Here is a 17,776-nt window from a genome sequence, read left to right as displayed (position 1 = left end):
ATGTCTCTGGACCTGTTCTTGCTTGAGTTCAGAAAAAAGTTGGGGGGGGGGGATCTCATTGAAAGCTGCCAAATATTGAAAGGCCTGGATAGACTGGACATGGAGAGGATGTTTCCAATAATGGAATGGTCTAGGACACTAGGGCACAGCCCAGAATAAAAGGGTGTCCTTTTACAACAGAGGTGAGGAACTTCCTTAGCTAGGTGCTGCTGAATCTGTGGAATTCATTGCCACAGATGGCTGCGGAGGCCAAGTCATTGGGTATATTTAAAGCAGTGGTTGATAGGTTCTTGAGAGGGAGGTTGAGTCCTCTCTCCCAACTCCCTCTCTTGCCACCCCCCAGGGGCCTGGGTTTAGGGTGAGAGTGGAAAGACTTATGTGTCCTTGGGGTCACGCAAAGGATGGTGAGTATATGGAATGATCTGCCACAAAAGTGCTTGAGGCTGGTACAATAATATTTCAGAAGCATTTGTATAGGTACACGGAGGGGAGATGCTTGAAGGGAAATGGTCCCAACACAGGAAATTGGGACTTGCTGTGTGAACATTATAGTTGGGCCAAAGGGTCTGTATCTGTGTATTAAGACTCATGTATCAGAGATGTGGAGATTGGCATCAGAAGCCTGTGACCCTAATAATTAATAATTACTCACCATGCAGATTATCAGCAGGATGTGGTGGTGAAGCCTTTTTCCTAAATGGGTAAATCAGTGTGAGATGTAATTAAATAAGAACATCAAAGTGATAACATTTTATGAGGTGCTGTGTGGAGAGCTCTTGTGTGGGGTCATCAGGTTCTGATCTATTTGTTTTCTTCCCTTTACAGAGGCTTCATTCATTCCCAACAAACAGTTACAGCCAAAAGAAACACAGATTTATATCAAGCTGGTTAAATATGCCATGCAGGCTTTGGATATATACCAGGTACAGTACTGACCCTTGTGATGGGATTTAGTTGCTGCCAGCAGGGATGACACTGTCTATAATCCAAGTGTTTTGCCAGGTCGTTTCAGAGAGATGTTACTGTAAGCCTGGAGTCATATGGGACAACAATAAAAAAAATTGTCAATTCAGTTGGATTTTTGAAAAAAGTCAATTATCTATCTTTAAAGGCTCCTACTATTCTGGACATGCCTCCTCCTTGCTGTTACCATTGGAAAAGAGACACAAGAGCCTGAAGACCCGCACTCAAAGTAAATTTATTATCGAAGTACATATATTCACCATATGTTACTTTGAGATTCATTTTCTTGCAGGCATTCATAGTAGAACCAAGAAATAGAATAGAATCAGTGAAAAATTACACATGAAGACTGACAAGCAACCAATGAAGACAAGAAGATTTATTTTTTTTTTTTTGTGTGCCATACTCTGCCAGAGCCTCGATGACCGCTTTTTCAAGTGGTTGTCTTGGAGGAAAGATTCTGTGAGTGGTCCCCCACGTCCTTCTCGCAGCGCAGTTTATTTTTTCATGAGGCCGAGTTGCGAGCTCGACACTCAACCGGGCACGGATGGAAAGCCCCGGACTGGATTCGAACTCAGGAACCTTCGCACCGGAGTCCGGCGCTGATCTCACTGCGCCACCAGCCGCAATAAAAGAAGATAAGCTCTGCAAATGCAGAATACTGAGAAGTTATTATTTTTTTTAATTGTATTTGTACAATAAAAGAAGATGAACTGTGCAAGTACAATAAAAAAATATAGTAATAACTTTTCAGTATTCTGTTCTGGTAGCGGTTATGGTAACAGTTTACAGTACCAGCGATTGCTATCAGAGTTGAATTCGTACAGCTTTCCGTAAACAGTTTATACTTGCTCCATGTGACTGCTTAGGTTTCCTTAGGGTGCTCTAGTTTCCTCCCACATTCCAAAAAGATGTACGGGCTGGGGTTAGTGAGCTTCCTGCATGTTATGTTGGCGCCAGGCACATGGTGACACTTGTGGGTTGTGTGCAGCACAATTTTAATTTGTAACTTAGAGATACACGGTAACAGGTGCTATGAGATGCACTGCCCGATTACATCCATGTGACTAGTTAATCTACTAAGCCATACATCTTTGGAATGTGGGAGGAAACTGGAGCACCCGGAGGAAACTGACCTGGTCGCGGGGAAAATGTACAAACTCCTTACAGACAGTGGTGGAAATTGAACCCATGCGCTGGTACTGTAATAACATATGCTAGCCCCTATGCTAACTTGCCTCCCTTTTCCTGTGCCACTATGCTTGCAGTATGTTGATAGTTGACACAAATCATGCATTTTACTGTATGTTTTGATGTACATGTGACAAATAAAGCTATTTTTAATCTTTAAAAATCTTTAAAATCTTTACGCTATCAGTGGACAGCCTGTAGCCAGCAACTGCAATCCCCCCCTCTCCCCCCTCCACATCTGGACATCCTGAATCCCAGATAACTGAGTCCAGTTTCAATTATATAAGACCATAAGACATAGGTGCAGAATTAGGCCATTCGGCCCATCACATCCACTCCATCACTCATCATGGCTGATATATTATCTCTTTCAACCCTATTCATCTGCCTTCTCCCTGGAACTTTTGGCACCCTTACTAATCAACAACCTATCAACTTCTGCTTTTAAACATACTGTACATTCACCACCCTTTGGCTAAAGAAACCACCCTCAGTTCTGTTCTAAAGAAACATCCCTCTATTCTGAGCAACACACATCAAAGTTGCTGGTGAACGCAGCAGGCCAAGCAGCATCTGTAGGAAGAGGTGCAGTTGACGTTTCAGGCCGTGACCCTTCGTCAGGACTAACTGAAGGAAGAGTGAGTAAGGGATTTGAAAGTTGGAGGGGGAGGGGGAGATCCAAAATGATAGGAGAAGACAGGAGGGGGAGGGATACAGCCTATTCTGAGGCTGTGTCCTCTGGACCTAGACTCGTTACTATAGGAAACATCCTCTCCACATCCACTCTATATAGGCGTTTCAATACTTGATAGGTTTCAATGAGACCCCCTCCAGCGAGGACAAGCTGACTATCGAGCTGGCCACTTGTGAAAATCTGTTGTTAATGTCATGTCTTCATTGATGAATAAATAACAAACCGAGCACACTAAATTATGCTGGTACATAGGACTTGTTGATTAATAGGAGCCTGGAATTAAACATAATCTATTAATCCCTCTTGACCGAGTCTTTATGATATATTTCAATGTGTCCCTTGATTTAAAATAAAGATTCTGTTCATTTTCAACTGCTTTAGCTGGCTATAAGCAAGAGGGATTTTGGAACGAGTGAACTTTGTGCAGGTTTACTATGGATATATGCACAGTTACGTTTTTACATTGGTTGTGAATGATGAGATGGGAAAGGCATGCTTTGAGCGTGAGGAATCAAAAGCAAACTAGGGTCACTATTTGGTCTTTTTCAAGGTCTTCCTGACTTTCTAATAACCCGGTCAATGTTCCTATTTGTATTTTAGTCTAATTTCCTTTTGGAAATATCTGAGAAGATCCACTTTACCCCCCCCCCCCCCCATATAACATGTCATAACATATCAATGTGTGCGTGTGGGGTGAAAGGAAAAACGTTAGACACTGAAATCCTGGATTAAAATCCGGCAGCATCTGTGGAGTGAGAAATGAAATTAACATTGATAACATTGAAATGAGTGGGAAAGTGAACCCCAGGGAAGGAATTAAATCATGGATTGATTGATGGAGCAGGTTTGGCATTGGTGGGGGAGGGGGTGGTGCTGTAGAGCCACCAGTTGTGAATATTCCTCGTTTTTATTTTCTAATTTTATAATTGTGTAGTGAAACTTATTTGGGCTGTTTGCAAAGCAGCTAGAGGAGCTCAGTGGGTCAGGCAGCGTCTGTGGAGGGAGATGTACAATTGACATTTTGGGTGGAGACCCTTCGTTAGGAACAGGGCATTCATGGGACGTTTAGCCTAGTCCTAACGAAATATCTCAATCCCAAATGTCAACTTCACATTCCCTCTCTCGGTGCTGCCTGTCGGATTTAGATTGAAATTCATTTATTTATCATAAGTATGAATTGTTCCATTTTCATTAACCACGAACGCAACCCAAGGATGTGCAGGGATGTGAACACAACCCAAGGATGTGAACGCTGACATTCTGAGTTTCTTCAGTTCCTTTGTGTGTTGTTCCAGCTTCCCAGCATTTGCATTCCTTTTTGATCTCTGATACAGTGTGGATGCTGTAACTAACAGGCTGTTTAATACTTGCACTGCTTCCCTGTGCTCTACAGGAGAAAGCTCCGTAGAACCCAGAAGACGATGATGGGCTCATTAGTGGTGTTCTTTGATTTTAGGTACAGATCGCTGGGAATGGACAAACGTACATTCGAGTGGCCAATTGCCAGACAGTAAGGATGAAGGAAGAGAAGGAAGTTTTGGAGCATTTTGCTGGTGTTTTCACTATGATGAATCCTTTAACATTTAAAGAGATATTTCAGACAACTGTACCATACATGGTGGAAAGGATCTCAAAGAACTACGCACTTCAGGTAAAGTATGATCTTAGTGTCATTATCTTAAAAAATACATTATTCCACATGAGTGGCACATCAACAGCAGCCATCAGAGGAGAAAAGTGTTTAAACCAACTCAAAATTCTGCCGATACTGCAATCTAATAAAAATACAGAATGCTGGATAATTTTTTATTTGCCTTTAATTGGATATAGACTTGGTTCATGATATAATTGGGATGTATAAGAATTGCCTCCTAAACTGAGTCTGACACCGTTTCAGAGGGTAATTAAATAAAGCAATTTAAATGCCAGCCGAATTAGAGAGGTCGGGTATAGGCCAAACCGGCAGCAGGGTTCAGGCCCCAGAGTAGTCGTAGAGCAAGGAATGACCTGACGTTTGGCCAGTTAAGCACCGGGCCAGATTGAAATGGTCAGGATGTTTGGACCGGAGGCGAGGTGAGGGCCAGTTTTGTCCGAATCTGCTCCGTACTGAACTGAGGCTGTGGCCTGCTTTACTGATACCTGGCTTCGTGTCTTTTGCAAAATTTTAGTTTTGAGGGTGAAATGTTTAAGTTAAACCTGGAGGGGGTGCGAGTGTGGAACAAACTGCCACCAACAGAAATGATGAATGTGGGTTCGACCGCAACATTTAAGTGAAGTTTGGGAGAGGTATGGAGGGCTGTGGTCTGGGTGCAGGTTGATGTGGCTAGACAAAATAACAGTTTAGCACAGACTAGGAGGGCCAAAAGACCTGTTTCTGTTTGGTAACACTCTATGACTCTAGGAACTTAGTGTGTTGGGCAGCATCTGTGGAGGGAAGGAATGACCGATATTCTGGATCATGATGAAAGATCTCATTCTGAACCGTCAGCTGTCCATTGACCCCTCCGGATGCTGCCTGACCTGTTGAGGTCCTCCAGCAGTTTGTTTACTGTATGCATTTTACCTTTCACCATTTAAGATGGACTGAGATGCACCTCCCTGAGACTTACCGCCTTGCTGTCTTTCCTACAGATTGTGGCCAACTCTTTCTTGGCGAATCCTTCTACTTCCGCTCTCTTCGCCACCATCCTGGTAGAGTACCTCCTGGACCGCCTCCCAGAGATGGGCTCCAACGTGGAGCTCTCCAACCTCTACCTCAAGCTCTTCAAGCTGGTCTTTGGCTCGGTGTCTCTCTTTGCGGCTGAAAATGAACAGATGCTGAAGGTGAGGATGGGGAGATTGGATGATGCACAGAGTGTGGTGTTTTCACCATACAAAGATGATTCCTAAATCAGATCCGGCAGCTGTAACGAATGGATATTGGAAGTTGACAGGGGAACTGGAAGGGAGATGTATCACTGTCATAGCCTTGCCCCAGTGCCTTTTTCTCTTAAGTTCTTTGTTTAAATGTCTGCCGATGCCATGTTCAGAACTGAGGATTGATAGAAGACAGAACATAGAACAGTACAGCACAGGAACGAGCTCCTTGGCCCACAATGTTGTGATGAACCAATTTGTAATCAAATGGCCGGCTAAACTAACCTCTTTTACTGTCACAATGTCCAAATCCTTCCATTTTCCTCACATTCATGTGCCCATCTAAATGTCTCTTAAATGTCCCTGATGTATCTGCCTCTACCACCACCCCAGGCAGCGCATTCCAGGCACTCACCACTGTGACACTGTGGTGATGTGATGTTTTTGAAGAAGACTAATAGTGCGATCACTCGAGTTGAATATTATTTTCTCTGGAGGAGTTGTCGTCCGGGATTCTGGGGTGCTAAGGTTGATTCCCTTAATGAAGGATACCTGTGCGTGACTTTTACCTGGGGAGGCTGAAGCACGGGCAGCCACCAGTCCTTAATAGATCAGGATCAGGGTCCAGTGGCATGGAGTGCAATATGACTGGGGATCCTTCACTGCTGCAGCCTTCCTCCCCCTTCACTGCTGTTGTGATGTATCATCATCTTCTTCCAGCTCCACTACTGAAGTCTTGGTTGGGAATACTCTTTGTCTGAAACCTCCTCCTTGATCATAGAAACATAGAAACTACAACACATTACAGGCCCTTTGGTCCACAGTGTTGTGCCGACCATGTAACCTACTCTAGAAACTTCTGAGAATTTCCCTACCGCATAGCCCTCTAGTTTACTAAGCTCTATGTGCCTATGTAAGAGCCCCTTAAAAGAGACTCTATCTGTCTGTACCACCTTTGCTGACAGTGCATTCCACGCACCCACCATTCTCTGTGTGAAAAACTTACCTCTGACATCCCCCTTGTACCTACTTCCAAGTTCCTTAAAACTATGCCCCCTCATGTTAACCATTTCAGACCTGGGAAAAAGCCTCTGACTATCCACACAATCAATGTCTCTTATCATCTTATACACCTCTATCAGGTCACCTCTCAACCTTCGTCACTCCAAAGAGAAAAGGCCAAATTCACTCAATCTATTCTCATAAGGCATGCTCTCCAATCCAGGCAACATCCTTGTAAATCTCCTCTGCACTCTCTCTATAGTATCCACATCCTTCCTCTAATGAGGTGACCAGAACTGAACACAGTGGTGTCTGACTAAGGTTTGTATAACTGGAACATTACCTCACGGCTCTTGAACTCAGTCCCATGGTTGATGAAGGCCAACACACCATATGCCGCCTTAACGATACTGTCAACCTGCGCAGCAGCTTTGAGTGTCTTATGCACACAGATCCTAAGATCTTGCTGATTGTCCACACTGCCAAGTGTCTAACCATTAATATTATATTTTGTCTTCAAGTCTGACCTACCAAAATGAATCACTTCACGCTTATTTAGGTTGAACTCCATCTGTCACTCTCAGCCCAGTTCTGCATACTATCGATGCTGTGCTGTAACCTCTGTCAACCCTCCAGACTATTCACAACACCCCCACCTTATCAACCCACCCTGCTACATCCTTATCCAGGTCATTTATAAAAATCACGAAAAGGATTGGGAAAATCCAAGATGGAATGTACTCTTGGGTTCTGAAGGAATTAGTTGGATAGATTGACAATGTGCCGCACTTGAGGCTGCTTAGCAAGATGAGGGCCCAAGGAATTACAGGGAAGTTACTAGCATGGGTGGAGCATTGGCTGATTGGCAGAAAACAGAGATTGGGAATAAAGGGATCCTATTCTGGCTGGCTGCCGGTTACCTGTGGAGTTCCACAGGGGTTGGTGTAGGGACTGCTGCTTTTTATGATGTGTATCAATGATTTGGACTATGGGATTAATGGATTTGTGGCTAAATTTGTCGATGATACAAAGATGGGTGGAGGAGTGGGTAGTGTTGAGGAAACAGAGAGCCTGCGGAGAAACTTAGATAGTTTAGAGGAATGGACAAAGAAGTGGCAAATGAAATACAATGTTGGCAAGTGTATGGTCATGCACTTTGGTGGAAGAAATAAACGGGCAGACTATTATTTTGATAGGGAGAGAATTCAAAATGCAGAGTTGCAAAGGGACCTGGGAGTCCTTGAGCAGGATACCCTAAAGGTTAACCTCCAGGTTGAGTCAGTGGTGAAGAAGGTAAATGCAATGTTGGCATTCATTTCTAGAGGTATAGAATATAAGAGCAGGGATGTGATGTTTGATGCTCTATAAGGCACTCATGAGACTGAACTTGGAGTATTGTGTGCAGTGTTGGTCTCTTTATTTTAGAAAGGATATACTGACATTGGAGAGGGTTCAGAGAAGATTCATGGGAATGATTCCAGGAATAAAGGCGTTACCATATGAGGAACGTCTGGCATCTCTTGGGCTGTATTCCTTGGAGTTCAGGAGAATGGGTGGGGGGGATCTCATAGAAAGATTTCAAATATTAAAAGGTCTGAACAAATTAGATATGGCAAAATTTTTTTTCATGGTAAGGGAATCTAGGAAAAGAAGGCATGACTTCAGGATTGAAGGGCCGTCCATTTAGAACTGAGATGTGGAGAAATTACTTTAGTCAGAGGGTGGTAAATCTGTGGAATTTGTGGCCACAAGCAGCTGTGGAGGCCAAGTCAGTGGGTGCATTTAAGGCAGAGATAGATAGGTTCTTGATTAGCCAGGGCATTAAAAGGTATGGGGAGAAGGCAGGGGAGTGGGGATGACTGGAGAAATTGGATCAGCCCATGATTGAATGGCAGAGCAGACTTGATGGGCCTAATGGCCTACTTCTGCTCCTATATCTTATGGTCTAAGGAGGGGTCCCAGAACAAATCCCTGGAGAATACCACTGGTCACCATCTTCCATGCAAAATATGAACCATCTACAACCACCTTTTCCCTTCTGTGGCAAGCCAGTTCTGGATCCATAAAGCAAGGTCTCCTTGGATCTGATACCTCATTATTTTCTGAATGAGCCTCTTGTGGGGAACCTTATCAAATGCCTTACTGGCATGCTCATGAGATGAATGCTCATTATCCTTATTCTCCTCATCTCCATCCTAAATTTATTCTGCCTGAATTATATTTATTTATTTTTTATTTAGAGATACGGCACGGTAAACGATCCTTCTGGCCCAATGTGCCCACGCCACCCAATTACACCCATGTGACCAATTAACTACTAATGCTTGCATCTTTGGAATGTGGGAGGAAACTGGAGCACCCAGAGAAAACACACACGGTCATGGGAGAACGTGCAAACTTCTTATAGAGAGTGGCAGAATTGCACACTAGTCGCTGGTACTGTAATTGTGCTGTACTGACTGCCGTGCTACCATGCCACCCAATCTTAAGGCTTTGTCCCCTAGTTCTAGTCTTTCACCTTCCAAGTTGCAGTGTGACATTGATTCTGTACATTTGTGTGTAGTCTTCTATGTAAGAGTACTCTGTGAATCACCACTTAATGACCATTGTGTGAATTATGCATTATAAAGGAGGAGGCCAGTTGGCTTGTTGGTCCACTTCAGTTGAATGCAGTATATCTATATATTTAGTTAACAAATTCTTTCCTTTCAGCTGCTTATCCAGGCTCCTCTCCAATGCAACAACCGAATCTGCCTTTACCACTTCCCTGTCAGTGCTTTCCAGACCATTCACTGTATGAAGCAGATGGTTACTAGTGTGTAGGCAAAGCTAGGTGGCTTGCTCTTTTTTTTCTCATTTCTTCTTCTCCATTAATTAGGTTAAATGTTTCTTGTAGTTCAAATTCCTTGTACGGTATTTTCAAATTTGTATGTGTAGGGGAAAAAATTGAATTGACTCTTGATGGATTGAAATGATGTGACTGTTTTGAAATGTGGTTTGCTTGATGATTAATGGTTTAATATGTAATTTTATTTTATGAAGGTCACTTTAAAATAATATATTAGTGAAACACTCTTCTTTTGTTCACCCTGTCAGGAAATTCAAGGTTGAGTGAATTTAATGAGCTGTAACAGAAATTTAAATGTTTTGTTCCTATGATCCGTATGTTAATGTACTTTCGGGGAAGGACCACCAGCCTTTTGAAATTTATGAATAGTTTCTAAGGTGACGATGACAGTACATAAGTTTTAATTTTCCCGAGGATGTCTAATTTTTCTGTAGATTTTAAACTAACTGATAAGAGGTTTTCTCAGCTGGTCATGTATAATTGCTTCAGTTAGACTGCGTAGATCAACACACAAAATACTGGAGGAATTCGGCAGGTCAGGCAGCATCTCTGGAGGGTAATGAACAGTCAACATCTCCAGTCGAAACGTTGGACTGTTTATTTCCCTCCGTAGATGCCGTCTGACCTGCCAAGTTCCTCTAGCATTTTGTTGCTTTGGATTTCCAATATCTGCACAATCTCTTGTGCTTCGGACAGTGTAGATATTGTGATAGGGTAGTATAATGGTTTAGTGGAGCTGGAGCAGGTTGGAAAAATCAGAAGATCTTTTCTTTGAGGTTTAGCAGCATCTTCAAAATGAAATTTCCCCTGTTTTCATATCTGGCCGTGTCCCCTCTTATCCAGCTTAGTAACCTCCTACGATACTTGAAGTCCTGTGTGCTCCTCTAAACTATGGCCTGTTGTCTGCTCTATCTTTGTGCTCTACCAAGTACTTTGAAAATTGGACGTTGAACTCCTCTGCTTCTTTTTCATAGCCTTCCTCTTTGACCAACCTTTTGGTCATCTGTCCTTGCATCTCTTTTACTTCAGTGTCAGGTATGTTTCCATAATGCTGTTATTGTGCAGCTGGGATGCTGAAGACAATATAATTTCAATTGCATGATTTGATTACTTCATTTTTATTTGTATCTCCAAACTTTGACAAATTCTGCTGAAGGGTTTCGGTCCGACACGTTGAGAATTTTTTCATCTCCATAGATGCTGCCTGGCCTGCTGAGTTCCTCCAGCATTTTGTGTGTGTTGCGTAGATTAGGTTAACTTTATTTGTCACATGTACTTAGAAGCATATAGTAAAATATGTCATTTGCATCAATGCCCAACACAGTCTGAGGGTTATCCTGGCGGCAGCCCTCAAGTATTGCCATGCTTCTGACACCAGCATAGCATGCCAACGACTCTCTGAAACTAATCTGTGCGTCTTTGGAAAGTGGGAGGAAACAGAAGCACCCAGAGGAAACCCACACATTCATGGGAAGAGTGTACAAACCCCTTACAGTCAGTGGTGGGAATTGAGCTCCAGTTGCTGGCCTTATAAAACGTTACTCAACCATCCCTTTTTTTATAATGCATTTTTCACAGCACTGGATATTCCCCAGAGTACCTGCAAGGATAATGTTTCTAGAGCTGGTCAAACATAAAAAGTAAATGCTTGAAGTTCGGTTTTTGTATATCTTGGTGTCTTTTGAGGCTGTCAGTGAGGTATTGAATTTAATGTGTCTTTTAGGCCACAGTAAAACAATTGCACCGTTCACTAAAGGAAGAACAGGGAGGGTTAGATTTCATTCTCCTGACTCAAAGTATTATTAGAACTTGCAAATGCTTTGCAGGAAGTAGCCAAGGGCCACAAAGTTTAATCTCATTTGGAAGGGAATTACAAGGCATTCAGATAGACTTGAAAGAGAATGGGTTTGCAATAGAAGATCTGTGACTAACAAAATGCCGGATGTGGTCTTATTTGAATAATTTTTAATTCTAGGTTGATTATGGCACTGATTGTGAAGAGGGGCTTCATACACATGCTTTGAACTTGGAAGTGTGCAATACTCGGGAAGAACATCATAACATATTGATAAATTAATTTGTTATTGACACATGTACTGAGGTACAGTGAAAAACTTAATCTTGCGTACCATGCGTACAGTACATTTCTGTCTGTTACCTGCACTATAAACACTTTAAACCACTATTTATAATGTTTACATTGTAAAAACATGCTGATATTTAGTTAGTTATTTGTCCCATTTTATTCCATAGAAGTACTTACTTTATTTTTATATAATTTTTTATTCAGAATCAGACTCTGGTTTACTATCACTGGCTATCATTGTGAAATATAAGTAGTGAGATAGTGTTCATGGGTTCATTGTCCATTCAGGAATCGGATGGCAGAGGGGAAGAAGCCGTTCCTGAATTGTTGAGTGTGTGCCTTCAGGCTTCTGTACCTCCTTCCTACGGTAACAATGAGAAGAGGACATGTCCTGGGTGGTGGGGGTCCTTAATGATGGATGCTGCCTTTTGTGGCACTGCTGCTTGAAGATGTCTTGGATACTATAGAGGCTAGTGCCTATGCTGGAGCTGACTAATTTTACAACTCTTTGGTGTTTACATTGACTCTGTGCAGTAGCCTCCCCCCTCACCTCCATACCAGATGGTGATATAGCCAATCAAAATGCTGCTTACGGTACATTTGTAGATATTTGCGGTTATTTTAGGTGACATACCAAATCTCCTTTAGCTCCTAACAAAATATAGTTGCTGACTTGACTTCTTTATTGCTGCATTGATAGTTGGGAACAGTTTAGGTCCTCAATGATATTGACACCCAAGAACTTAAAATTGCTCACTCCCTCTACTTCTGATCCCTCTATGAGGACAATTAATCTTTATAAATATTGAATGATGTTTTTTGCTGTATGTCGTACCCTAACCAAAACACCACAGCAAATTCCTCGTACATATACGCATATTTTGGGAATAAGGTTGATCCTGGATCCTTGATTCCAGCAGTGCGTTGAAGTAATTCAAGGGAGGATAATAAAAAATACGGAATGAAGTGTTGCCAATACAGAGAGTGCAATGCAGGCAGGCGATAAGGTGCAAGGTCTACTGCAAGTAAGATTCCGAGGTCAGGAGTCTTTCTTATCATTCTAGGGGACCACTTTACAACAGCGGGGTAGAAGCTGTCTTTGAGGCTTCTGTATCTTCTACCTGATGTGAGAAAGGAGAAGGAAGGATGTCTGGGGTGGGTGGGGTCTTTGCTAATTGTCTGCTTAATCTTTTAAGGCCTCAAGATGTTCCAAATCCTCTTGTTGCCAGTGCAGTGTTATCACTGTTATAACCCAAAAAAAAAATTAACATTTTGTACACTAAAAACATAACAAATGATCAGAAATTTGCTTTTTAACGATGTGAGATAAAGCTTGTCTGGAGCTCCTTTGCTCCTGCTCCTTGAAGTTTTTTGTGCTTTTTGACTGAGGGGAGCCATGGTTTCTCTTCTCCAAAGGACAGCCCCTCTGGGTGTGTAGCATTCCCTCAGTGCAGCCGTGGCAGTGCCAGCCAGAGTGTTATCACAGAGCAATAAAGCATGGATACTGGCCCTTTGGCTAACCACACTGTGCCAACCACAGTGCCCACTCAGCTAGTCCCAATTCCGGGTTTGGCCCATCTCCCTCCAAGCCCCACCCCTTCATGTACCTATCTAGGAACATTGACCCTGCCTTAACCACTTCCTTTGGTAACTCATTTCATATATTCACCACCCTCTGTGTGGTAAAAATTGCTCCTCTCACCTTGAATCTGTGCCCTCTAGTTTTGTACTCCTCTATCCTGGGGAAAAGACTTGCTGCTATCCATCTTATCCTTGCCTCTCATAATGTTAAACACTTCAATAAGGTCATCCCCTCATTCCCCTACTCCAAGGAATAAAGAGCAAGCCTGACCTGACATCTTCATCTAATCTTCAGCATGACTTTCTGTAAAATCATCCTTCATCCTCCTGCGTTCCAAGGAATAAAGACCCAGCATGGCCAACATCTTCCTATAATATAGGCTGTCTAGTCCTGGCGAGGGAAGTGAAAGCAAAAGAGAGGGCATGCAACAAAACAAAAGTTAGTGGGAAGACAAGAGGATTGGGAAGTTTTTGAATCCTACAGAACAACTAAAAGAATCATTAGGAGGGAAAAGATGAAATATGAAAGCAAGCTAGCAAACAATATGAAAGTGGATAGTAAAAGCTTTTTCAAGTATGTAAAAAAAATAAAATAAAAGAGAGATGAGAGTGGATATAGGACTACTAGAAAATGAGGCCAGAGAAATAATAAGTGGGGCCAAGGAGATGGCCGATGAACCATGTAAGTATTTTGCATCGGTCTTCACTGTGGAAGACACTAGCAGTGTGCCAGATGATGAAGGGTGTAAAGGAAGAGAAGTGGATGCAGTTACTATTACAAGGGAGAAGGTGCTCAAAAAGCTGAAAGACTTAAAGGTACATAATTCACCCAGACCAGATGAACTGTACCCTAAGTTTCTGAAAAAGATGGCAGTACAGATTGTGGAGGCATTAGTAATGATCTTTCAAAAATTATTGGACTCTGGCATGGTGCCAGAGGACTGAAAATGTAAATGTCACTCCACTCTTTAAGAAAAGAGGAAGGCAGCGGAAAGGAAATTATAGACTTAAGTGTTTGGGAAGATGTTGGAGTCAGTTGTTAAGGATGGGGTTATGGAGTACTTGGTGACACAGGAGAAGATAGGACAAAGTCAGCATGATTTGCTTAAGGGAAAATATCGTCTGACGAACCTTTTGGAATTCTTTGAGGAGATTAAAGGTAGAATAGATAAAAGGGATGCAGTGGATGTTGTGTATTTTCATTTTCAGAAGGCCCTTGATCAGGTGCCACACATGAGGCTGCTTACCAAGTTATCAAGAGCCCATGGTATTACAGGAAAGTTACTAACATGGTTAGAGCATTAGCTGATTCGTAAGAAGCAGTGAGTGGGAATAAAAAGATCCTTTTCTGGTTGGCTGCCAGTGACTAGTGGTGTTCCGCAGGGGTCGGTGTTGGGACCACTTCTTTTTATGTTGTATATGAATGATATAGATGATGGAATGGGTGGCTTTGTTGCCAAGTTTGCAGATGATACGAAGATTGGCGGAGGGCAGGTAGTGTTGAGGAAGCAAGTAGGTTGCAAAAGGACTCAGACAGATTAGGGGAAATGGGCAAGAAAGTGGCAAATGAAATACAATGTTGGAAAATGCATGGTCATGCACTTTGGTAGTAGAAATAAATGTGAAGACTGTTTTCTAAACGGGGAGAAAATCCAAAAATCTGAGATGTAAAGAGATGGGAGTCCTTGTGCAGAACACCCTAAAGGTTAACTTGCAGGTGGAGGCGGTGGAGGGAAGACAAATGCCATGTTAGCATTCACTTCAAGAGGTCCAGGATGCAAGAGCAGGGATGTGATGCTGAGGCTTTATAAGGCACTGGTGAGGCCTCACCTTGAGTATTGTGAACAGTTTTGGGTTCCTCATCTAAGAACAGATGTGCTGCCATTGGAGAGAGTCCAGAGGAGGTTCACAAGGATGATTCCAGGAATGAAAAGTTTATCATTCGAGGAATGTTTGATGGCTCTGGGTATATATTCGCTGGAATTTAGAAAAATGAAGGGGGATCTCATTGAAACCTTTTGAATGTTGAAAGGCCTTGGCAAAATAGATTTGGAAAGGAGAGAGCCTTAGACAAGAGGGCACAGCCCCAGGATAGAGGGGCATCCATTTAAAACAGAGATGCGGAGAAATTTCTTTAGCCAGGGAGTGGTGAATCTGTGGAATTTATTACCACAGGTGGCTGTGGAGGCCAGGTCCTTGGGTGTATTTAAGGCAGAGATTGATGAGGTTCTTGACTCGACACAGCATCAAAGTTACAGGGAGAAGGCCAGGGAGTGGGGCTGAGGAGGAGAAAAATGGATCAGCCATGACTGAATGGTGGTGCATACTCAATGGGCCAAATGGCCTAATTCTGCTCCTATGTGTTATGGTTTTAACTTCCTTGTAAACTTTTTCTGCACTCTTTCCTGTTTAACCATGTTTTTTCCGTAACAGGATGACCAGAGTTGCACACAGTACTCTCTACAATTCTGACCACGCTGTTTTGTGCTCATCCTTAGAGTGGAGCTGGAACTCAGGAGAGTGTTACTTGCTTGCTGCGACTAAAATCAAAATAAGAAGCCCTTTAACATAATTCTGTCTGTCTTATAGCCACATCTGCACAAGATTGTGAACAGTTCAATGGAGCTTGCACAGACGGCCAAGGAACCATACAACTACTTTCTATTGCTTCGAGCCCTTTTCCGATCCATTGGAGGTGGCAGCCACGATCTCCTTTACCAGGAGTTTCTCCCATTACTTCCTAACTTGCTGCAAGGTACGGACGCAATTACATTAGCTTCTGACTACTTAACTGAGGAAATAACTCCATGTTCAATCAATTTATTTCAAGCTTCAGTGGAATGTATTGTGGACTTAATTGAAGTGAGCACTTGCTGGCACAGGTTCCTTGCAGAAGATGATCCCCACTGGGTCCTCATCCTGCTTTCTTGCATACACTGCAGATACAGAGCTGAAAACGCTTCACTTCAAAGTGGCTTTCCTCAAATTATAACGCTGAGAGCTAAACTACTTCCTGATGTTTTTTTTAAACTGAATCAGGGATCAAAATCAGATTTATTATCACTGACTTAAGTGACATGAAATGTGTCACTTTGTGGCAGTTGTACAGTGCAAAGACATTAAATTAACGACAAATAATACAGGAACCACATTCCAAAGACTTGAAGGTTAATTGGCGGCGTGGGCTTGTGGGGCCAGAAGGGCTTGTTAGCATGCTGTATCACTAAATAAATAACTAAATAAAACAGGAAAAGAAGGAACATTGAGGGTTTATTGATAATTCAGGAAGAGGGCAGAGGGGACGAAGCTGTCCCTGAATTATGGAATGTGGATCTTCAAGCTCTTGTACCCTCGCCCCAGTGGTAGTAATGAGAAGGGGACGTGACCTGGATTGTGGAGGTCCTTAGTGATGGATGGCCCCTTCTTGAGGCACTGCCTCTTGAAGATACCCTTAATGGCAGGGAGGGTTGTGTCTGATGGAGCCGGTTGAGCCTACAACTCTTTGCAGACTCTATTCATTTTCAATATTTATATTAATCTTCTCAGAATTGTGTGAGTTTAGCATGCCTGATTTCCGACATGCAGAAGCTTGTAATATTGTAAGAAAAGCGTAAAAATAAATGCTATAGACACAAGAGGTACCGTGGATGCTGGAAATCTAGAGCAATACATACAAACTGCTGGAGTAGGGTAGCAGGCCAGACAGCATCTATGGAGGGGAATACACTGTCGACATTTCGGACCAAGACTCTTCACCGGGACTGGAAAGGAAGGGGAGGAGTCAGAATAAGAAGGTGGAGAGAGGGTAGGAGGAAGGACAGAGTGGCAGGTGATAGGTGAAACCGGGAGAGGGGGAGGAGCTGAAGCAAAGAGCTGGGAAGTTGATTGGTGGAAGAGATAAAGGGCTGGAGAAGGGGCAATCTGATAGAAGAGTATAGAAGATCATGAAAGAAAGGGAAGGGGGAGGAGCACTAGAGGGAGGTGATGGGCAGGTAAGAAGAGAAGGTGTGAGAGGTGGTGGGGAACAACTACCAGAAGTTTGAGAAATCGATGTTTGGCTACCCCAACGGAATATAAGGTGTTTGTCCTCCAATCTGAGTGTGGCCTCATTGTAGCAGTAGACAAGACCATGGATTGACATAAGGGAATGGGAAGTAGAATTGAAATTGGTGGGCAATGGGAAATCCCACTTTTTTGTAGGGGACGAAGCGGTCTCACAGTCCACGTCGGGTCTCACCGATATACAGTAGGCTGCACCAGATATAGTTGATGACCGCAACAGGCTTATGAACATCAATTCCTCAAACTTCTGGTAATTGCCTCACCCCCCCCCCCCACTTTTAACAACCATTCCCCATTCCCTTTTCCCTCTTACACCTTCTGCTCTTACCTGCCCATCACCTCCCTCTGGTTCTCCTCCACTTTTCCTTTCTTCTATGCTCTTCTGTCCTCTCCTGTTAGATTTCCCCTTCTCCGGCCCTTTATCTCTTCCACCAAATAAATGCCAAAGGCAGGACCAGGGTAGAAGATACGGTGCCACACAGACAAAATGCTG

At 43.0% G+C, this 17,776-nt stretch overlaps 1 protein-coding gene across 5 annotated transcripts in view; it reads left to right on the top strand.

Moving 5' to 3' along the window:
* trrap (transformation/transcription domain-associated protein) overlaps positions 1-17,776 on the top strand; it is a 315,964-nt gene that overhangs the window by 35,088 nt on the left and 263,100 nt on the right. For all 5 annotated transcript variants that reach the window (XM_072269108.1, XM_072269109.1, XM_072269106.1 and 2 more), the window contains exons 16-19: positions 826-923; positions 4,305-4,499; positions 5,480-5,671; positions 15,811-15,976. In XM_072269108.1, coding sequence (XP_072125209.1) covers positions 826-923; positions 4,305-4,499; positions 5,480-5,671; positions 15,811-15,976 — 651 coding nt within the window. The remainder of the gene's footprint in view (positions 1-825; positions 924-4,304; positions 4,500-5,479; positions 5,672-15,810; positions 15,977-17,776) is intronic.

Source organism: Mobula birostris, chromosome 9 (assembly GCF_030028105.1).
Source record: "Mobula birostris isolate sMobBir1 chromosome 9, sMobBir1.hap1, whole genome shotgun sequence".
Lineage (NCBI taxonomy): Eukaryota > Metazoa > Chordata > Chondrichthyes > Myliobatiformes > Myliobatidae > Mobula > Mobula birostris.
This window is presented reverse-complemented; position numbering and strand designations above follow the sequence as displayed.